The 23,557-nt window shown below is 42.4% G+C and overlaps 1 protein-coding gene across 1 annotated transcript in view; it reads left to right on the top strand.

Annotated features, from left to right (window-relative positions):
• The window catches only part of man1a2 (mannosidase, alpha, class 1A, member 2), a gene marked incomplete at its 5' end in the record, with an annotated part of 113,981 nt that overhangs the window by 54,872 nt on the left and 35,552 nt on the right, over window positions 1-23,557 (top strand). The window contains 2 exons of the mRNA XM_083903210.1: window positions 9,555-9,673; window positions 15,008-15,088. Coding sequence (XP_083759336.1) covers window positions 9,555-9,673; window positions 15,008-15,088 — 200 coding nt within the window. The remainder of the gene's footprint in view (window positions 1-9,554; window positions 9,674-15,007; window positions 15,089-23,557) is intronic.

Genomic DNA, 23,557 nt, shown 5'->3' with positions numbered 1-23,557 from the left:
CTGACCTTTCTCTGGCTAAGCGATGCTCTGAAACCCCGCCCCCTCCTTCCCTCCTCCTCCTCCTCCTCCTCCTTCTCCATCTTGAGCAACTTTCACTTTTTTCCCTCAAGTTACACTCTATTAATCTGTCAACTACATGGACCTGCTTTTATCATTTTGTTCCAGATTTTCTTTAATCTAAAGCGACGCGGCACATGTAAGGGAACACAAATTGGACATTTCAAAGAGTCAGTGCGGCCCAAAAAAAAAAAGTTAGTCTGCTAGTTAGTAGCTCAAAGGCTACATGTTCTCTGACAGGCGGCTAGATGGATAATTCAGAGGAGCTTTTTTTTTGCAGAGAGTTCATGATGGAATTCTACTTTTTGGTTTGGCCTTGAACAGATTTATTTTATTTTGGCTTTATGGCGGCACTATGGCGCCATTATCGAAACCCATTTCATGTATTTAAGCAGAACAAAACAACCGACGCTAAGTGAAGTACAGCCAATTTAGTTGTAGCCTGGGAAACGAACACCTTTTAAATTCGAGTTTGGCACTCAAGGCCAAAGCAATTAATAGACAATAAAACTACAAGATAAACGGGAGTAAAAAAATCTATTTTATAGAACAAGTAACTATTTGTTGAAGCACAAAGTTATTAAGTGGAGGTGGTGTAAGCTTGTGCCTATAAATTCACATTATTAGGGCCTATTGTTCCTGTTGAGGTCATTATTTTTTTCCCGACGTTACGCTCATTTTTGAAAAATGCGATATTGGCATTGGGCACAAACCCATTCGTATCCCCAGGGCTCTATAGCGCCCCCAGATTTTGTCTGGTCATGGCCAGACAAAAGTCGTCTGGTCAGGACGAAATTTGGTGAGTTTGTCGGGCTCAATCCAAAGTTTCTTGTGGAATTTTTGGCGCGAAAGAAAATGACCAAAATTGCGTTAAATGCCAAATTTGGGATTTTTGTCCATCGTATCCAAGTCGCGCATAGTTGTTCCGATATTAACCAAACATGGTACACTCGTTGCTCTCATGATTCCAAACAAATTTCTAATATACTTTCATAAGCTCCGCCCACTCAGAAGTTGGCCATTTTGGAAAAACCAAAATGGCTAGTCATTGTCGCATGGAATTTCTCACAATCGCCGAGTTGTGTGGGGCGGGGGGCCCTTTCACGTCCGAGAGTATATCAACTTGAGTATATTCACTCTGTGGATTTTGTGCCATGTATAATCTGGTTTATCCCTTTCTTGATAACTCCGTCAAATCATGTGTTTAGAGGAGTCCACCAGTCTTTTCTTCTGCCAATTAACTTCCACGTATTCTTGTCAGAGGCACCACCTCAAGGAGTCGTCATGAAGAAGTCAACGTGGTGGGAAATCTGTCAAGAAACTGCTGTCTTGTTTGTCAAATTGCAATATCAACATTTGATGGCAGGGCATCAATCATGTGATATACTGCTGTTTGGACGTTTTCTCCTGCACACGTCCACATTTCTTTCTTGTTGTGTGCACAGACAAAAGGAACACTATCAAATGACTCTATATCACATCCCGCAGCGCTGCCAAATATTGCCCTCTGGCACCGGGCCTGGACACAGTCCGGCTGGGGCTTAGTCGGGGTGCACTCATGTCGAGCGGAAGGCCCCGTCTGACCATGGAACTCTCTGAGGCGGCAAAAAACAAAACACGGCAGATGTTTCAAACTGCTGCCAAATTATTTGGTAACCACGTGTTGACCAGCGGCCAGAGTGACCCGCAGCTGCTTCGCTTTGTGACTTGGCTTCATATAAATCGCTGTTAGTGTGGCAACACAATGTTATTTCCATTATCAATGTTACCTTAAAAAAGTTAAAGTTTCCCCCTTAAAGACAACTGACTCGATTAATATGTTGATTATTTTCTCCATTAATCGGTTTGTTTTTGGTCCTAAATGCAAATAAACCTGAAAATATTCACGTTTTAAGACATTTTAATGATCATGGAGCAACAACAGTTGATGCCCTGAATATAACATAATGACCTTTAAGCTTTTTTTTTTTAAAGTACGTTTGTTCCGGTGAATATCAGCAGTAGACTTTTGTGATATTGAGGACATGTTTTTAGTCGGCCTAATATCGAATGTGTAGTTCGCGTAGAAGCAGCGGCGTCAGTTATTTGTCCAGCAGACGTCATTGTTGACAATAATCTATCTGAATCTGAATTGGCAGAGAAAAAACATGGCAGCTGAGCTGACATCGGTGCAGGAGATGTTAATCCTCAGAATATCATTTTTCGTTCCCCGTGCCAAAACACAGTTTATTGTGTCAGTGGTTCTTCCTCATTCCGAAAAAAGGTTTTGTTTTGTTTGCCTCACTTACCTCCATCTATTCAAGTTAAATATTTTATTATTTATCTGCTCGGGAAATCTGATATCGATGAAGGTGAATAGAATTTAATTTCCGTTGATCGCAGCGGGCGATAAATACTCCTTTTTACACGCACAAAAAAAGAAGCATTAATCATCAGATTATAGTCTGGACAATGCACAGATGTACTCAATAAGACACAGTTATGTTAAGTGTGTGGTGTTGAATGTGACTGTTGGAGAATGAACAGCAGTGCAGCACAATAATAGAAATTAAACCTGAATTCAGCTAAAATTACAAATAATTAGTGTTTTTTTAATATATATTTTTGTAGATTTCCCGAACTATATATATATATATCTGGTATATATATATTATATATATATACATACATATGTATGTGTATGTATAGAATCGATTTTTGTTATAAAGAGGCGCTTTTATTCGTGTTACTTATGCAATATGTGATATTACTTTTATGCAACGGTTTCGACCATTTCCATTTCAAGCATGAATAAATGTTTAAAACTTGATCAATCTGAAAAAGACGCCTCAATGTCACCATTTTTCATTCTGTCTTACGAAGCAGACTGGAGTAGAGCATCCTTTGCACACCTATAGATTGAAGCAGAAGTCATTCTGAACTGAAAATCGATTTTTATTTTTTAATCGAATCGTAGCCCGAAAAATCAAATCAGAGATGGTTAATCTCTGTTAAATCTTGAGATTTTAGACATTTTAGACATTTTCTTTGCTAAATGTTGGAGATTTTTAAAGTCTTTTTAACTGATCTACCTTAGAGCAGGTACTAATAAAAAAATAACAATAGCTGGTTCCTTCGCTAATGGAAAAGCAAGTCGAGCCGAGCTGAAACTGTGTAGTGGAAAGCACCAATTGTGTGGCTACAATTCTTCTAAATGAATGAAAACCTCATCTCGTCTCGTCTTGGACGAGCAGAACCTGGCAACCCTCAAACTTCCACCCGATCGCTGTCGCCAGTTCTGCAAACATCTGCTGCTGTATGAAAAGGCTGTACCACACACTCGGATGTTGTGGAGATTGTGTGTGCGTGTTTAAACACAATTAAAAACAATACCAGGCTGAGATATGAAGACAGACTGTTGCAGGTAAACTGGGAAACCAGTTCCAGCGCTGCTCAAAGAAAATTTGGCTGCAGAAGGTCAAGGGAGTGAACTTTTGTTCATGGAGCCAACAATGAAAAAAATGGAAAAAAACACAAGTAGGACAGTGATGAATGAGAACAAACAGATGGTTAGTGAGGAGGAGGAGGAGGAGGAAGAGGAGGAGGAAGGGGAGACTGCTCAGGTGTGATTTCAAGGTTGCAGCCAAACCTTAAAGTGTGCTGAACACACAACATAAACAGAAACACAAGCAAACTGCGAGTTTAAGTTTAAAATTTCAGCTGAAATCTTATCATTTCATGGTCATAAATTTGTCGGGGGAAAAGTCAGAAGAAGCCTTGAAGGGTAAAGATGACGCTCAACAATCCGGTCTCTAAATAATAAATCAGTCAATTATGACATAAATATTGTACTAACATTATCGTTATTATCTAAATTAACCAATTCAATCAACGTAGGGTTTCAAACTGATGTCACAGAGCTATTTATAGACGTTATATTAAACATTTAGATTATTTTAACAGGATTTGAAATATTTAAACAGCAGCAGTCCAAACTAAAAAGACTGAAGGGGGAGAAAAAAAAGTATTTTTCTAGAAGCTTTAAATTAACTGTATAATGCAGAAGGAGCAGTGGTTTAATGGTGCAGCAAATGGAAGAACTATTCTACACTATAATAGTCATGTAATGCGCTGTTTTACATTTGTACTTCAAACCAATTGTTATGTTTAAAAGTCCAGCATGTAATGTTTACAAAGATCTAAGTTAAGTCAGTCAGTGATTTTAATCGTCTTAAAATGTCATTAATAAACAAAATCCCCTTATTTTCACCACTAAAAAAGTACAGAAGCCTAAGGACTTAAAATGTGTCCTTTGTCCCGTCATGTTTTTAAATTTTAAACGGATTCTTGTCTTGTGTCTTTTAAACAAATTAACAGCTAACAATTACGTTATTGTTAGTGCTTCTTAACATTGCGCGTTGCATTGCGCGTTAGGCACCCTAGGCACCCTGGTATACTCCGGCGTCAGGGTCCTGTAGTATCCCACTTCACTATCGGAAGATGACGATGCTACAGCTCCCTCGCACACGTTTGGTTCGAGCAGCTCACGCGCACCTAACGTGCGCTTTTCACGCGCACTTAACACGCTATACACGCGCACTTAACACACTTTTCATGCACACTTAACACGCTGTCAAAGTGCACCTAACGTGATGTCCACACGCACCTAACACACTGCTCACGCGCACCTAACACTGTTCACACGCACCTAGCGTGATGTCCACGCGCACCTAACGCACTGTCCACACGCGCCTAACGCACTGCTCACGCGCACCTAACACTGTTCACACGCACCTAGCGTGATGTCCACACGCACCTAACGCACTGTTCACGCGCACCTAACACTGTTCACACGCACCTAGCGTGATGTCCACGCGCACCTAACGCACTGTTCACACGCACCTAACGCACTGTTCACGCGCACCTTACACTGTTCACACGCACCTAGCGTGATGTCCACGCGCACCTAACGCACTGTCCACACGCACCTAACACACTGCTCACGCGCACCTAACACTGTTCACACGCACCTAGCGTGATGTCCACGCGCACCTAACGCACTGTTCACACGCACCTAACGCACTGTTCACACGCACCTAACGCATTGTTCACGCGCACCTAACGCACTCTTCACGCGCACCTAACGGCGCTCTTTGCGTCTGGTTCTAAAATCTGAAAAGTACATCAGGGCCTTAAAGAGCCGTGTCATTATTAGGACTTAAAATGTGTCCTTTGACTGTGATTCTCTAGTGTCACTTTAACACCGAAGCTGTCCAACCGGCAAAGGAGAGAAGGATTTCTAGAATAATTAAGGCCTGCACCTCCTGGCATTTCAGATTACTTTAAGCTAATATCACATTTGATTTAATTTCCAGCGACAGCGGCGACTGCTCAGCGCGGTGTATTGTGAGCACACACAGGAAGCGTCACATTCTGGGAATAATAAAAAATAAAACCGTGACATCAGAGGAATATTCCTCTCTCTCTTCCTCTTGACAGGCATCACTGCCTCCCCCCGTCGCTGCTGCGACTGCCTGAAGCGAAACCTGTGGGTGATGAAAGTGACAGAAGGGTGGGGTCATGTGCCGCAGCAGACGGGGATCGGCTCCCCCGAACAGTCGAGGCCAATCTGTCAAGATCTGGCAGACGGGTTCCGGGGCGTCTCGCTATCAGCCGGGGTCTGCGTGGCCGCGGCTTCTTTCTCCTGTCTGTAATGTTAATAACGCCGCTGCTCCTGCATGAAGCCCAGGCACTCTCCCCTTTTGAACGGAGTCACAGATAAGCAGGGAAAAGGCGGCGGGGGGCTCGGGAGTCGGCGCGGCCGATATGAAACGAGGAAGGGATTTAAAGGCCAGGGACAAGGAATTTTTTTTTTTGAACACTTGAAAAATGTTTTTTAATAATGTATGAGCAGGAAACTGGAGCGAGGCCAGGAACAGAGAATGAATCCAGATGATCAGATGAGATCTCGGGAACACCTTTGCTGCATTGTTTTACATATTGATGAGGGCATTTTCTTTCAAATCTGCCCGCGACTCCTTAACACTCAAAGATGTGTCGCTGATTATGCAGGTTTCGGTATGCTGATTGAGGAATTAATCATTTCCTACGGAGGAGGCAAACGTTAACCTTTTGAACTCTGAAATTACACCACCGGATTCAATGAGAATATAATGTGTATGTCACTCTGCGACGACAAGGTGTACGTGAATAATACAAGTTTCTATACAAACAAAGTACTTCACTTCCACGGTGAATATCTGCGACACATTTTTAAGCAGAAAAAAATGGTCATGCAGAAATCGCCAGATGGCACAATCTGTGCCCAACATGGGGAAATGGTTTTCTAACTCCCACACTCATTTACTTTCACTCATACTGTATGTTGATGAGAACTCGGAAAATGTTTATTGATAATAATAATGGACTTCATTACCCGACTGGATCAGGGTTACGCTGCTGATTTCGTTATAGATTCCTTTAGCGATCGTTTTGCTCGGTTATGTCAGAGATTTTGATCTCTCTAAGCTGGTGCATCATCAAAAATATTCATGTTTACAACAGAAAATCTGACCCTGAAGTTGTTCCATGAATGCACTTCTTATTTAGTATTCAATCTCCAGCCTAGAAATCCCCCACAGACATTTTAAAGTAGATAACAAGTCGTCCAGCAGAGGGTGTTCTGAGCACAGCTTGCCCTGCATCTATGACGTCTTTGCGAGTTTCTGAGTGATGTGAGACTTGACCGCAGTAGTCTCGTGAGACTTGACCGCAGTAGTCTCGACCAAAGTATTCTCGTGAGACTTGCCCACAGTATTCTTGTGAGAATTGCCCAAAGTAGTCTCGTGAGACTTGCCGAGAGTAGTCTCGTGAGACTTGGCCGCAGTAGTCTCGTGAGACTTGCCCGCAGTAGTCTGTAGTCTCGTGAGACTTGCACGCAGTATTCGTGAGACTTGACCACAGTATTCTTGTGAGACTAGCCCACAGTATTCTTGTGAGGCTTACCCACAGAAGTCTCGTGAAACTTGCCCACAGTATTCTCGTGAGAATTGCCCGCAGTAGTCTCGTGAAACTTGACCACAGTACTCTCGTGAGACTTGCCCACAGTAGTCTCGTGAGACTTGACCGCAGTATTCTTGTGAGACTTGACCGCAGTATTCTCGTGGGACTTGACCACAGTATTCTCATGAAACTTGACCACAGTAGTCTCGCGAGACTTGACTGTGGTAGTCTCGCGAGACTTGACTGTGGTAGTCTCGCGAGACTTGACTGTGGTAGTCTCGCGAGACTTGACTGTGGTAGTCTCGCGTGACTTTACCACAGTAGTCTTGCAAGATATGTGCAGAGTTCACAGAAAATGGTCATAAAATGATCTTATTAATCGATATCAGATCAGCAAACACATATATTCCAGCAAAGCTAGCACAGGTGACCAAATGCGATATTTAGGTATTTTAAATAAAATAAAAACATGGTTTTTAATCCACTTCACCAAAATGTTTGGCATCAAGAAAAGTACAAAACAGTGTGGATTTAACTGTCCAGCTCTGTACGTGACCCTTACTTTTTTATTATAGAATAAAAAATTTAAAAACACATTTCAGGAGATAGAAGCCCCCCCAAAAAAGCTGCAGTTTGCTGACATCAGCAGTCGTATGATGAATAGTCATAGTAACACTGCAAATACAACAATGAGTAAATCCAGCAGTTACTTGAGAGATGAATTTCAACTTTCTTTGGGTGCACAACACAACCGTAATATCTTTATTTATGAGTGTGTGTGTGTGTGTGTGTGTGTGTGTGGTTGCACTGCAGTGCTGTCCTGTCGTTGTTGTTTTTCTTCACTTACCTATTTACAACCTGTTTTCGCCCACAATATTCCTCCTCAGACTTGGATCCACGAGTATTATTTTTTTTTTTCCCTCTGCTTGTCACTGCAAAGTCACAGCGCTCCCTACTTCAGCAGCTGTGATGATACTGAGAGAGGGGGGGGGGTTATTCTACTCAGCTATAAGCTCATGAATCATCCCAACACAGGAGAAGGAAACGAATGTTTCTCAGGGAGAGAGAGAGAGAGAGTGAGTTTGTAAAATGGTGAAAACACATGCTGTAGATGTTGCTTCAGAAAAAGCCATAAATCTAAAAAAACAACCACACATTCATTCTCTGCGCCCATTCAATAGCAGCTTAAAGCAAGTAAAAGTAAAGGGATAACCGTGAAGCAGCGGGTGCTCGCCACAGAAATCATGTTGATGTGTTTAACTTTGGTCCAAATGGAGCCCTTGGAGTAGGTTTTTCTCCCCGGTGTTGATGTTGTCTATTCGACAAAGTTCAACCATCAATGGAGGACATCGCATCACTATCACATGACCCAGACCCGAACCTTGGGTCGGCCGTTTAAATTCTTACATTCTTTCTGCAACAAGAACCAATGCAAGTTGTTGTAAAGAAATGATGCTAGCAAGAAAATGTAAAGAATTTTTGAATGAAAATGACTAAAACTAAAATTATACATTTTACTGACAATACCCATTGACATCCGTAAATCCATTGTCTACGTCTTTGTCCTCACCTTTTTAACGAAGCCTGTCGAACACAAGCCACGGCGCCATGTCCATGCCATGGTTGGCGTCCGTTTTGCATGTTTTTCCGGACTCGCCATTCAAAATAAAAGCCCGTCTGATCCGTTTTCATGTGCGTGGCCCCTTGCTAGCGCTTTTCTGTGCTTGGTCTAGAATAACACTTATAGCTGCTACCTAGCTAGGGCGTATGCATGTATGTAGCGACTCTGGGTCGGCGACCCCTGATCTCGCAAGGCTGGATTTTCCGTTAACAGACAGTGACGTAGCTAGACTTTTATCGTTGGGGTTGTCCAAGGCTATTTCAAGGGGGGTTAGCGTGAGAGTCATTAGGCAACCAACGTAAAACTTACTTTAGAAGGACAATTTCACCGTCTATCAAGGCTGTTTGTTCTTCTTCTTCTCCTAGTACGGTGGATTGCGACTCTTTGTGGTACATGGCGCCATCTACAGTACAGGAGGATTCAAAATGAGCTCAATCTCCCCGCCAACACCACATTTAACCATCGCAATGACTCCATAGTTGTTCAGTCAGGGTGCAAATCCTGCATTAGTCTGCTTTAAATAAATAAAGGGCTATGGCATCAGCACATTATCGATAATTGCACCTCTGTTCGCGGTTGCACCTCCGAGTCTCTCAGTGGAGGGTTTTGTGTACATTTCACAGCTCTTACTAAGCATTTTCTGTACTTCCACTGCTCTGTTTGTGATGAATATGCAGACTTTTTTTTTTTTTTTTTACTTATTAAAATTTTATCTGAAGAATAATTCCTATTGTTCAGGGCAACAATTGCGTTGGGTTGGTTCTTCTTCCTGCATACAGGTGGCCCGCTGTCTTTTTATCCTCTCATCATTCTTAGTTTTTATAGTTTTTTTATTCAGCAAACTTGGCCGGTGCATACGTGATAAAAACAAATGAACCTCATTTTTTCTCCTCAGGTAATTCCCAGCTCGGAGCGTCCATCGTGGACGCCTTGGACACTCTCTACATCATGGGTCTGCACGAGGAGTTCAAGGAAGGCCAGGAGTGGATCGATCAGAACCTGGACTTCGGCGTGGTGTGTACATCCTCCAATTTCACTTTTAATTAAACTGTCACTGCCATTTAGAGACAGGTAAACATGACAAACTCCTCCAAAACGGAGACAATAGACCAACAATAAGAAAAAGAAGTGCATGACTCAGCCTCGAACAAAGGACTAAAGCTAAAATCTCAATTTGACGATGACCAAGAAAAACGAATAAAGTCTTCAGTTCCTACTTTGGTCCAAGAGCCAAGTCTTTAAATCGGCCTCCTGGAGTATTAACGAGCCGAGCGTTCCATTTAATTTCAAACCCATGATGTAACACAAACGATGATTTAATGCTTCGTTGATTTAATCTGTGGAGGAAGAAGGTGTCGCTCCTTCTACACGACCTCCAGCTCCATGAGCCGAACCCTCCTGGATCTCAGTTAGGCTCTGATTTAGACCTTACAAACGCCTGAAATAAAATACCATTCCATCCTCCCCTTTCCCCCCGTTTCACCTGCCAATCATGTCCATCTTCCGTCTGCTTTTTCATCCTCTTTTATTTTCCATTTCCCTGTTTTTTCTTCTTCTTTATAACTCTTTTGTAGTTGCTGGAATTGACCACTTTATTCCCCTCCTCACTCTTTTCCATTTTCATTACGTTTTAACAAGCAATAATTTTTTTCCCGACTCTGTCCGTCACTTCTTCTTCTTCTTACCCAGCATAACGGCTCATTTTCCTTTCATACCTTTCTATTTTCCCCTTGATAAATCTCGTCTTCACTTCCTGTCCTCCATCACTCCCACAATTAACCCTGATTAGCGTTTATTCCCTCTTTTTGCAGCTAACTTGGCCCAATGCTTGATTTTGAGAAATGCCAAAAAGTGGGCTGAGACTTGCGAGAGTGGGCAATTGAAACAGATTATCTTTATTATTATCTTTATAATGTATTGCAGAGAGCACGCGTTCGCCCGTCACTGTCAATATCTGCATTCATTAAGTGTTGGGCAAGAGAAAAATGTGTGTTTTAGCAGCGAGTGACAGCAGCAAATGCCTGCAGGAAGACGGTAATAAAAACCTGCTCAGGAAACAAACGGCGTGGGATCTGCGTCTTATTGAAAAGGTGGAGAATTATGTAACGTGATGCAATTACAATGACGGTAATATGAGACAATGAGGGGGGGGAAAAAAAAAATGTGCTTGTGCGGTATTAGCAAGAACAGCGAAAGGCCAGGAGTGAGAGGAGAACAGAGGGATGGGGGGATTAGGGGGAGGAGAGAGGTTGAAAATAAGTCTTGGAGCTCCTGGTAATGAGAGGAGGAGGATGAGGAGGTGTGTCGCCGTGTTTTCATTAAGGCTTTGTTGCTCTTCTTCCTGCACGCATTAGGCAAATAATCGAGGCATCCGCTTCTCTTTAGTGTAACATTCATTATAGTTTGAGCTAATTTAAGCCCACGCTTAGCAAAACGGCTGTGGCATTTTTGTGCGAATTAGGTAATTCCCCAGCTCGAATATATATTCCAGGTCTGCAGAGGACTGGCAGTGTTGTATTAAGCTTGGCCCCTGCGTGGAAATCAAAGATTTGCTCAACCTGTAGGTTGCAGCCTCGGGGGCTGCAGTGAAGCCATAGTCTGGATTTCCATTAAGGAGATTAAAAGACATCACTCTTAGTTAAGTGTAATCGCTCTGCAAGTTCCTCTAACATTGAGCCTCTAACAATTTGACCATAATAATGTGGAAGTTCTCCCAACTTTACATGAGGAGTTAAGTAAAATTGGGGGAGTTATTAGAGATCTTATTTGTCTTTCTCTCTGTGTATTTGTGTCACTTTTAAATTAAAATATCGTGTTCGTGAAAGTTAAACATGTTCACTTTTGAAATGCACAGCCAAGAACCATTTGAAGTAATTATAGCATGGTCCAGCAGGGAGTGCTCGGAGCAAAATTAGACCTTACTTACTTACCAGTTTGAAATTCATGTCTTTTTCACCTGACATTTTGAAAAACAATTTATTTGTCAAGGGTTTAGCGAGATGAGAAGATTGATACCTTACAAGTCTATATTCTTAATGTGAAGCTACTGGACCTGCTAGCTTTCTATCTTAGCTTAGCTTATCATATACATGGTATAATCCTGATCAAGGAATACCAGGAATTTTTATTTTGGTTGAGTACTTTTTATTACAAAATAGGTTTAAGCTAAGGGTTTCTTTTTTTTAAAAATTTGGTGGGTGGCAAGAAGAAAAAAGCTGTGACTGTTGTGGGTGCACTTGTTAGCTTAGCTTTTATCTGTTATTTTGTGTACAGGGGGTAAATATCCTATTATTTTTATGGATAAAATAACAGTTTTCCTTAATATTCCGTTAAATTAGATTGTTGGACTCAGTGACGCCCCCTGTTGCTGAGGTCTAGGGACCTCACAACCGTAAAAAAAACATGCCCTCTGTCAAATATCCCCGGCTTGAAATCATAATTTCACGGCATGCACATTTTTTATCACGTGTGTGTGTTGCACCTTTTAATTCAGCCACCCACCTGCCACCGCCGGCAGCTCGCTCCAGCACTAATGAATGATTGAACAGTTGCCATGTCAGGTCGAGCCAAGCAGTGAGTCATTGTTTGAGTCTCCAGTGTCCTGATGGCGCCCCCGCACTGCAGCAGCGTTGCCCTCCGATGATGAATGTGCCGGCACGGGGCCTGCGTCCACCTCCGGGGGCTCAAAGATCCACCAAATTAATGGACTCCGTTAACTGATGCATTAATAACCCTGGTTAAATTTGATCAGAGATGATGTGGCAGCGACGGGGAGATAAATTAATGCCACCTGTCTAAGAGTTCTCTCTCCAGTCTGGTTTGATTAATCGGATTTAATTACACAGGAGTGAGAGCCTCCTTTTTTTTTTTTCTTCTTTTTAACGATTTTATTTTAATTGCACTTAAATGGCCCGTGCAAAAGTGTCATTTTTGGTCAGGCAGGCTTTTGAAGAGCTCTCTTGTCGAGCCGTGATGAATATAAGAAAATTGCTCTTCTCTTTGGTGGCTTTATATCAAAACAGTCAACAGAATTCTGGTTTCATGATGCTCACTGGGGTTTGTGCCCCCCCCTTAAACTACAGCGATATATTATGGCCGACGAGAACAAATGCTTTGGGACGGTGAAGAAGAGAAGCTTTCTGCACCTCATTGCTCTTACAGTCGGTAATCGACTCTTCACAACTGCACACATGGGATTTTAGAGGGTGTCGGCTGGGTGGGGGGGGGGGGGGGTTGCATTTTAAGCTGGAATGGAACATTGTCACACATTCTGCCAATGTGCAAAACAACAGCCAATTGTGGCTGCTAAGCTAAGCTCTCGCTTGTCTCTGCTGACGCCAGAGTAAACAGCAGAAAAAAGGCAAGATTTGTGTTGGGAAGATATTGGACTTGTTGCCGATATACAAACACCATATGGAGCAAAAGTAGTTGTTCACACTTGTTAAGTATTGAATTCAGGACAAGGACAATCTTAACGCTTCAGCCCTACCGAGACGTTTTGGACAACGCTGTGCTTGTCCAGTTGCTAACAGCTTACGGGGTTCTCAAAAAACCCCAAATTTAGCATCGTAACTATGTTTTATTTGCAAACTATACATTGTCCCATGTCAACAAAGACACTTTTATTGTGAAATATTGTCACAAATACTGATATGACGATATCGCAATGGTATAATTTTTGACTTGTATGGCCCGCTGCTACTAAACGGTAAATTTTTTGTGTATTTCAAGATCGTATAATACATATATTTTAGAGTGTATTGTCAGTCTTTGTGAAGCACAAACATCGAAGACAAATATATGTGTTTATATATTTTGGTTTCACCCAAATACAGAATAATAATTCAGTCTCCGCTTTAGTGAAATTAACATAAAATTTGGCGTTAACTTTTTCTTTATTTTGCAAAATAGCAGGAAGTTCGGAGCTAGCAGCCTATTCAGCCTAGTGTTTTAGCGAGTTGGCCGATATCCGATCACATGTTTTGAAGCCAATTTCGGCCAATTATCGCGCCGATAATATCGCACATTTCTAGATTTATGTGTAACAATAGACGCTGTTTCTGTTCAGCCGACTACAAACGGTCACGAGATACGAAGTTTGGCGTTGGATCAAAGCTCCACTCGTCAGATATTTGGACTTATTTGTGTCCAGACGTAACGCCATTCGTTTTCAGTTGATAAAAACGTTCCAGTGAAAGATGCCAAGACAGAGCTGGAAAGTAGGGGGGGGGGGCAGGCACTGTCCTGTAAGAATTTGCTAGTTTGGACGACCTAAGAGAGCACGAGAATGTTTGTATCACCTGATCCGCGGTAGACGATAGTTACCTCATGGCGTAATAAAGAGAGAACAAATCGAATGCCACGTTTTTGTTTAAGTTTCAGACAAAAACGTCTCCGTCTGTCTCCTCCTGAGAGCCCTGTTTACTTTAGATCGAGGTCACTCTGACTTCCTTTTGCAACAGATTCCTCTGTTGTAAATATCAGAGCGAGTTTTGCACTTTAGCTCTCATTATATTGAATACAGTGGACCGCATAGAGAGCCGTTTAAGCAACATCGCAGCTTCAGCATTTCCACGGCATCGGGGAGGCTGTCAGTCACAGACAAAATGGCCTAATTTCACACGGGAGAACTTAAATGGGAGAGTGGGAAGTATTTTTACCACCGTGTGCTCACAGTTCACATGCCAATTCGGGGCTTTTCTTCGGTGTCTGGAAAACGGCGGCGATTATCTGTCGGGCTATATTTAAGAGTGGAAAATGAGATTTCCTTAAGAGTTCCCTCCAATTAAGCTGGGCTTTTGCAACCAAAAAGAAACAAAATTGCCGTGAAAACAAGCGCGTTCGCTCGCTGCCTTTCTCTTGTTAACATACGGAGTACAATCAGCCACGGAGGCAACCATGGGCTCATTTACTCACATAAATCTGCATAAAACCCTTGATGTATTTTTCATTAATGCTGGACTTGTTGGTCAATGTTTGACCTAGTTTAACTTCTTCTTTAACCATTTAAAGAGGGGTTGTTGTTGTATTGGTCCAACAGACGTAGATGGAGATGTCTTGGTACGTATTTACGACAAAAAAAAACGAGTCAACAAACGTACGCGTCGGAGTTTTCTTGCCGCGATGGCTAGCCAGCCATGTAGCCGTGTACAAAAGTTAGCTAGACGTCGCCTTTCTGTCGTCATAAGAGATTCTAAAGTTGGCTGGTCCTAGCTAATCCAGGCTAACAGTTCTCAGGAGCTACAGAACTACTTTTCGTTTGATTCTTCGGTCAAATTTTGACTGACGACTCCGACAACAAAAAAAAGTAATTTTTTAAACATGTTCTTCGCTCTCTTGTTTTCCCAGAATGCCGAGGTGTCCGTGTTTGAGGTCAACATTCGTTTCATAGGAGGACTGCTGGCCGCCTACTACCTCTCCGGACAGGAAGTAAGTGTGTGGTTTTTTTTTTTAGATTGGGAGTGAAACGGGAACGATTTTGTGTTGTCAAATACTTGGTGGTTATTGGAGAAATTGGATATTGGCGTTGACGGAGGTTAACATACAGTAGATGAAGAAAAAATGTCTTCTTTTCCTCAGTTGTAATGGTGCGTTCTATTTGTCGTCGGAACTCGGAATTTCTAACGTCTGAACATGGATTTTCCAACTGGGAAACACAGAATCAGACGTTATTTGTGCGACAAAATACCACATAGACTCTACGCGGTACAGCTAGCTCGGGATACGTTAGCATCCGTCTTCCAGGTTCCAGTGTAAATAGAAAAGCGGCGTAACTCCCCTCATCCGTCCTCCTCCTCCTCTCTGCTTAATGTCCTGTCCCACAGGCAGATTGCACTTCTTGTCCATTCACTAGGTTTGTTTTTTTCCCCTCCTCTTTTATTCCTATACTTTGTCCTTCCCGTCCTCCCCGGCCCTTTCATGCCGTGCCAAACATTGCTTCCTCTATAATGGAAACAAATACATCACGGATAAGCTCGGTGTGACCTCTCGATCACATTTTTCATGTGGTCTTGGGGAATCACTGGGCGACACATCTGTGAGCACACACCTTTTTCTTCTTTGGTTGTTGTCAGATATTTTGCTTTATAACGCGGCCTGAAAACACATCCTCTGATTTCTTTCTTCTTTTTTTTTTAAAGTATTGGCTATGTGAAGTCTGATCTATGTCCCTTGTTAGTTTATCCTCCGCATTAAAAGTTTGAGAAAGCCCCGTAGTGCGCCTTTAAATCACCGGAGTCGCGCACCGAACAAACAACAGCATCAATCAGCGGCCCGTTTCTGACAGGGCCGCGTCATTTTCCGCTTTATTTGCAGCTTTTATGGAGGTGCAGCACACCTTTTAAATTAAAGCTGCTCCGGCCCAAAAGTCGTTAAAAGTATCGCTGAGAGCATCCACCACTTTTGAGTTCTCCTCTTCACACACGTGTATACTTGCGTTAAATGCATTTAACAATATTTTGTGTCCTGTTTTATTGTTTTACAGGCTGTATATTCTTATAAGCTATTTCATCGACGGCTAGTTAACTGGGTGAAATTGTCCAATAATCGCGAGGCGTGACGTTTTGGGACAATTTATTCTTTTCAATTTTCTTCCACTTATCCGATTTAGCTAATTTTTGGCAACTCCTATAGCATGGATACTTGACCCGATTTAAACATAGAGTTAAATAGGGTGAATGACATTAAATTGCTTTATTAAAAATGCATTGTTAACACTCAATAAGTCACCTTGACCTTGAGTTTCTGGGGGTCATTGAATGCAACACGCGGTCGCTATTGAAGCCGTCCACGGTGGATGTTGTCCTCGTCCTCCACAACAACTAAAATAAACAACGATGCTTGGATTTCGGTACGGTGCAAAGGTCTGAATGGCCGCACACTATCATTTATTTCTCAGTCACTTTATTGGAACACATAGTTATAAAATGAGCGTGACCTTCGTGTGGATTCCGTCTGGACGTAACTTTTTGTCTTTTACCAAAACCATAAAGTCTAACAACCACAGTCAAAGTACATTTTTACTTTTACTGCAGTGTTTGTGATTGAAATGGCCTCCTCTGACACATGAGAAGACAGAAGGGATAAGAAGAGTCAGCAACAATAGTCAGAGACAGGATTGAGGTTCCCAGATTGTGCCAAGAAAACATTCTCCCACAGCAAGAAGGATCTGGGCCGTGAATTCATCTCTTGTTGACGACTAATTCAACTCAACCCGAGCATCTGTAGCCTCAGCAGAAATCGAGGATAATCAAAGCAAGGGCTATGATTTTTCACCGTCTTAATCTGTCCAGGGTTGGTGGTCTTTTTGCCCCCTGCAGCCCTAGATATCTGTCCTTTGCCAGAAAAAAGGGGGTTAGCCAAGTTAGCATGGCCCTTTCCATCAGTCTGGCCTCTCCTCTTGACCTTTTCTCATCAACGAAGAGTTTTCACCCAAATGTCAACGTCTAAAATGAAGATTTTACTGTCGTTTAATGCTTGATATGAACATAACTGACATAAATAAAATGATTGAATTAAATGAACCTCGATCAGTTGCCATAGTAAGGAACTTAAGTAAGTGAAATTGATTATGTTTGCCTTGATTAAAATGCGTATAAATAATAACGCGGCTAATTAACAAGTGGCTGCACTGCATTGACATTTTATTTTCAAGATGAAAACTAGTTTGTCATCTGCAAAAAGAGTGACCCTCTTGACCCTAACTTTTTCCAAAAAGCCCACTTAAATTCGCCTGATGGTGTAAGATAAAAGTGCGCGATGAGCAAAAACAGTGTTAGACTTAATGGATATTTCACTCCAGCCTCATTCATCTGAGTCCGTTCATGTTATAAATAGAAGTTGTGGGCGATGTGAAAGGACGGAGAGGACGCCTCAGGGGAAGAGAAAAAGGTGCGGAAATCCTTCCTAAGGAATGGTGAGGATGAGTGGGAGAGCGTCGGGAAGTGATCGGGAACGGACGATGAAGATGACGAATGGCTGACGGAGGAAGAAGAACATCCTTCCTTCCCTCGGGAGGCGTCTTTGAGCAAGGCACTTAACTCCTCAACCACTCAGTTCAACCGATAACTTCCCCCCTCGGGGCGGTGAATAATGCCCTTAACTTTACTTTTAAGTCATTAAAGCACGTCTAGGCAGACATTTGCAGAGTCTCTCAGCATCTCTTTTAGACGGATGGAGGCCTGCAACTAACCAGATTTCCGTTATTGATTAATTCGCGGGTTATTTCTCTCAAGTTAATGGAGTTAATTGGGCCATAAAATGTGAGGAAAAGTGTGAAAAATATTGATCGGCGTTGATGAAACCTAAATGGCGATATCCTCAAACGTCTTGTTTTGTCCATAAACCAAAGACATTCGGTTTGTGGTCACAGAGGAGCAAAGGAACCATTCACATTTATGAAGTCGGAATTACGGATCTTAAGTCTATTAATTGAATTTAGTACTTTATTAGCAATTGATTATTTGTTGCAGCCCTAATTGGTGCCCGAGCCACAGATTTGTGCGAGGAACCTTCAGGTTATTATTATATCCATAGCTGCATGGTCATTTTTGAGGGGTTTAAAGTGCATAAGAACACTTAACATGGAGGTCTGGCGAATATGCATTATTAGCATAGTTCCTGGACATGTGCGTTTCTCAAGGGCTCTATAGCGCCCCCCTAAAGTGAATTTCTCGAAACTTGGTGGGAAGATGTTATCGACCAAGACGAACAAAAAAGTCAACTGTAACCATGGCCTCAACTCAACAAGAAGTCGGCCATTTTTAACTTTGGCGTCTTTTTTTGGTGATTTGCACTATACGTCGTAGCAACATAAAAAACGCGCAGATTAGTACAAGACTTATCAAAGGTGAACAGTTGTCAAAAGTTTTTGTGGATTAAAAAAACGGCGTGGCCACGGCAACCCTCTGCGTTTTGGCGAATTTCGACCATTCGCCAACCAAACAGAAAGCGCCCCTATAATTTCGGCATGCATCGAGTTCCACCGAATTTCCCGAAACTTGGTGGGAAGATGTTATCGACCAAGACAAACAAAAAAGTCGACCGTAACCATGGCCTCAACTCAACAGGAAGTCGGCCATTTTGCATTTTGGTGTCCAAAATTGACGCGAAGTTGCTCTCAGGATTTCAGAGCTTTAAATACCCGGTGTCGAGAGATGGCGCGAATAACACGGTGCTGCTTTCCAAGGCAACAGTGCACAGACGGAAAAAACACCGCATCATAATCAGGTTCTGTCTCTTGTCTCTGCACGTGTGTGTCATTCCTCATCAGAGGACATTAAAAGCAAAGACAGCTAAAGGCAAAATAAGCGAACATGATGGAGAGAACACTCCGGGAGATTGAGTGAAGGACGGAAAACGAAGACAAATAGTTAAGAGATGGAGACGGGGAATGAAACGCGAGAGCGGAGAAAATTGGAGGCAGGGAATGAGACTTGCAGATATGCCAACAGGCAAACGAAGAGGAAACGAGGGAAAGATTCACTTAATCAGAGAGAAAAGGAGGAGAGTTTGAGATCATCATTCAGACGGGGAGGGGCTTTGCTTTTAGAGTCAAAACAGAGCGGCAGTGATGGATTATGTTTACTCCGTCCCTCTCCGCACCTTTGCTCTCCGCCGCTTCCACGTCTCCCTGTGATGTCCTCGCCACCTTCACCGCTTTGTTCGCTGCGTTTTCTTTTGCCGATCTCAATGATCTTTGCCCCACTTTCCCTCTCTCTCTCTGTGCGACTCGTCTCTCTTTTGTCTTTTTTTTGTTGTAATCTTTCTGTTCGTGTCCTCTCCTTGATCACTCGTCTCCTCCGTGTCCCTTTTCCAGTTTCTCAGCGTTTGCATCCCTACCCTCCACTTTGTTCTTCACAGTGTTTAGTTTTTTTAAGTCTCTTTCATCATCGTTCTCTTTCGGGGTTCTTTTCTTAAGGGCAAAGTCTTTCGTAGTTTTCAGAGCTGTCGCTTGTGTGCCACGACAAAATAACACCGCTAATACAAGACTTGGCGTCAATGTTCCCGTCGTGCCGTCGCCATCTGACAGCGCTTGGCCGCCGACCAAAGTTTGCGTCCAGTTGGACATCTGCAGACGTGAAGTGGCCGCTCAGACTCCCATTCCTTCCGCATGATTAGTCTCGCAGACAATTTTATTTTTATTTTATTAAAAGTTTCGGGGCAATAAAAGATGGCAAGAGGTGCAGGGTTGAGTCATAAATAAATCAAATAAAGCCGCACTACGTTCTGACGAGGCTACTGTTGGAAATATGTGGACAGTTACAGCCACATTTTAAGTGTCTCTCGTGAGTCCTCCAAATCTTACAATACCTCGTCTGCAGGTGCTAACACCGCTGCGGTGACTCACCCCCTTTCAGTATTGAATTGTACTCCTTTAATTGCACCCATTATGCTTCCTTTTCCTTGAAACCTACATTATTCTTCTTTTTATGTGCATTCATTTACCTTAATATCTCTTTTCCATTCATTACTTTCACCATTTATTATCCTCATCCATCCAGTTTTAAGTCAGAAACCTTGTTCGTTGGTGCTAGCCTACAAAGTACTTCTTGGGTCCGCTCCCACCTACTTAACTTAAATGCTCTCCTAAAGTCTTACTCCGTTTATCCAAGGATTGTCGTCTGGTCATGAAAAATACAGACTTTTCATGTGTCGTTCCACGCTGGGGGAATGACCTACCGAGGGCTACCAGAACAGGGGGCGTCCCTGTCTGCAAGAAGCTCCTAAAGACCCAACTCTTCCTAACCCCTATTTCTGCACTTGGATCGACCTCGGCCATCAATCGGCCAGTCGCTTCTTCCTCTTTTCCAAGTTGCTTTGGATAAACATGTCTGCTAAATGCTTGAATGTAAATGTACAAACCAACAGCAGTCCATCCATCCTTATTGATTGTTTTCTTAATGGATTAACCTATGGATTATTTTGTGCATTGATCCATTCGTCCTTGGTCCGTGAAATGTCCGAAAATGTCAACGTTTTGTCCACAAACCCAAATTATATTGCCTTTAATGATTTCTTTGTTTTTATGGAGCTAAAAAAAACAGAACTCTTTCACATGTAAGTAAATCAGAGAGCTCCAAATGGAAAAATCTATCATCAAATCGCATTCATTATCAACCAGTTGTTGCAGCCCTACATGGAAGTATAGAACAATAAAAGTATTGCATGAAATAAATAGCTAAATTAGTTGTACTACTGTGCCATTTCACAAGTCAGGATAAAGTTTGAAGGAAGTCTTAAGCTTTTTCTGGCTTTTATTCAGTTTATTCTGTAAGTGAGGAAGATGGTGGTGGTGGTGGTGATGGTGGGGGTCGACGACGACTGTGTTTTCCTTCCCATTGTTGCTGTAGACAGAAAAAAATAACAGCGGGACTACAATGACAGGGTTGATTTGAGTAAGGAACAGCAGATTTTTACAGCAGAGAAGGGAGAAGGTCAGGGAAACGGGCCAAGCATTGTGATGCGGGATAATGAGATGAGAGCGAGTGAAAGAAAGAAAAAAGCTGCACACTCTGCAAGCACGGGAACTATTAAAGCACAAAACCACCTCGTTCGCCGATGCACGGACGGACGGACGGACGGATGGAGGAGAAAAGAAAGGAGAATGACAGAAGTGGAACAGCGAATGAAGACGAGGGTTGGTCAAGAAAAAGCAGTCGAGTACAAAGGAAGGAGGCGAGAGAATTGGAACACAAATGAAGTGGCCAAGGAGTGATGATATAAAGGACAAATTGGAAGCAAAGAGATGGGGCGTGGATAGGGGGAAAAATAGAAGAAGAAGAAATAAGATGGAGGGAGTGAATGGGATGTGTTTTCTTGTCTTCATCCTCCAATTTGCCCTTTTTTTAATCTACACTAAAAGGCAGAGGTCATTTAGCTTCTTCTGTAATGAAATCAGCGCAATATTTTGCAGATGTTGCTATAAATGTTCCTGATTGTGCAGAATAAATAAACATAATGTAATATTTGGAGCATGCATAGAAGTCAACGAGGGAACAGTCTACTCTTTTAGACATTAGTCATATTGGTTGATCTTGCCGTTTTTGCCAATATCGGCCAATACCACAAGTGTACCGATAACATCGCGCATCCCTATTCCTCAACGGAGACGTAGAATAAAGAAAACAATACATGAAAAGCACTTTTTCTTAATCATGAAATCATATATTTTTTTTAATTGGTTAATAAACGGTTGTGTCATCGGCATATTAAGTCATCTTGGGAGCTTCAGTGACCACCACCTCACATTTTCACGGCTCTGGACACTGCATCAGTTCTAGCTTTTTTTTTTCTATTTGACCAGATATCCTCGACTGTTTGCCCTCTCGCTCGCTCTCTGTTTGCAGCTTATATTGTCCAGCACTTGGTGACAGTTGACTGCGGCAGCGTTATCCTCTGGCTGTCTGTTTTTGAACTCACCGAGGGAGCATGGACTCCCTCTCATTTTTTTTGGTCAAACACTGAACCCATCAAACACTGAGCATCTCTGAGTGACAAGGCAGGCAGGAAATAAGGGGACGTCAGTGTCTGGTAGTGAGCAGAATTTTGGAAAATGAATGTTGAATGTTGTGCTACACGTAAAAAATAACACCCAAAAAAAAAAAAAAACTAAGTATGCTGACATTTTCTTCCGGGAAGGCAAGCCACATCACAGAGATGTAGAATGCGTTCATACATCAAGTTGTCACCGTTGCCGTGCATTTCAAATGTCAGTCGGAGCTTTTTCCTCTCCGGGTCTGGCAGGTCTGTGGGTGTGTAGACGAGTCACACGCCTCATGAATAACGGTGCATTTACGCCAAACATAAAGCAAAGGTTTTTCGTTATGCAAAGGCACAAAATTTGCACCTTTTTTTGAGTTTGAAATATTGAGCTTGGCATGAAAAGTGGGATAGAACTGGTGGGAAGAAGTAGCCTCATCCCACCTACTCTCAAAGAGAGTGGGTGCATATTCATGAGTTGTGTAGAAGAAATCCTGACCTCTGCTTTGCCCTGATCCACCTTTTTTTTGGCTGTATGGGAGAAACTTCCAGAGCAGGAGTTGAAAAGCAGCAGTAAACCACTTCTTTCCAGGAGCAAATAATAGCTTCAGGATCAAGCTGTTCCTGCAATGCATCGAGCATTCTGCACCAATGTGATATTTATACGCACTACTAAAGCCGTCTAGAAGTGTTAGAATAACGGTGAAATAGTCGATTTAACCATATATATTTAACTTGTACTCTTTTGTTAACAATAACGGAGTTAAAATATTCTGTGTAGAAGAAAGCGGTGAACGATTACATCATCCCTTTTGAGACATAACAGGTTTATGTTCCCAAATGGTGAATTACACTCCTTGTGATTCGCCAGTTTCAGCGACAGGATGCGCCAGAATTCGCAACCCATAACTTATTCACGGAATCATGAGGCAAAGGAATAAGGCAAGACAGATCCTGGCAGGTCTTTTAGGTTTTCCTTGTATGACCTGGAGAAACTAGCCTTGCTAGTCTAGAAAGAGGTGTAGTCACCTCCTAGTTTCAGGAGGCGAACGGATGTAGATTGCCTAGTTTCCGTGATCTACATCCGTTGATCGCGGAAAACTTGTCAACAAACTAGTTTTCTTGGAGTGATGACTATCTAGTAAGCCCGGAAGAGTTACATGGAGTTAGTCGCTTAAAATGGAAGCAAAATCGAAGCTGAATCGAACGGCACATGGATGTATATGAAAGCTGCTAGACGTTTCATTCTTAGATTCTGCAGTTGGCCAAAACGGCGTCCTTGCTAGACGTGTCTGCAGAGCGAAATCAAAATTAATCCAATCTTTCAAATCATCCGGAGTGAAACTGGTGCAGTAAAGTTGGAAGCACCCAGGTACTTTTATAGTCTGTAAAACCAAAACCCACTCGAGTATTGTGCGT

The sequence above is a fragment of the Microchirus variegatus genome (genome assembly GCF_963457635.1).
Source record: "Microchirus variegatus genome assembly, chromosome: 16".
Lineage (NCBI taxonomy): Eukaryota > Metazoa > Chordata > Actinopteri > Pleuronectiformes > Soleidae > Microchirus > Microchirus variegatus.
The sequence above is the reverse complement of the archived record's forward strand: the minus strand, read 5'-3'. Positions and strand labels throughout refer to the sequence as shown.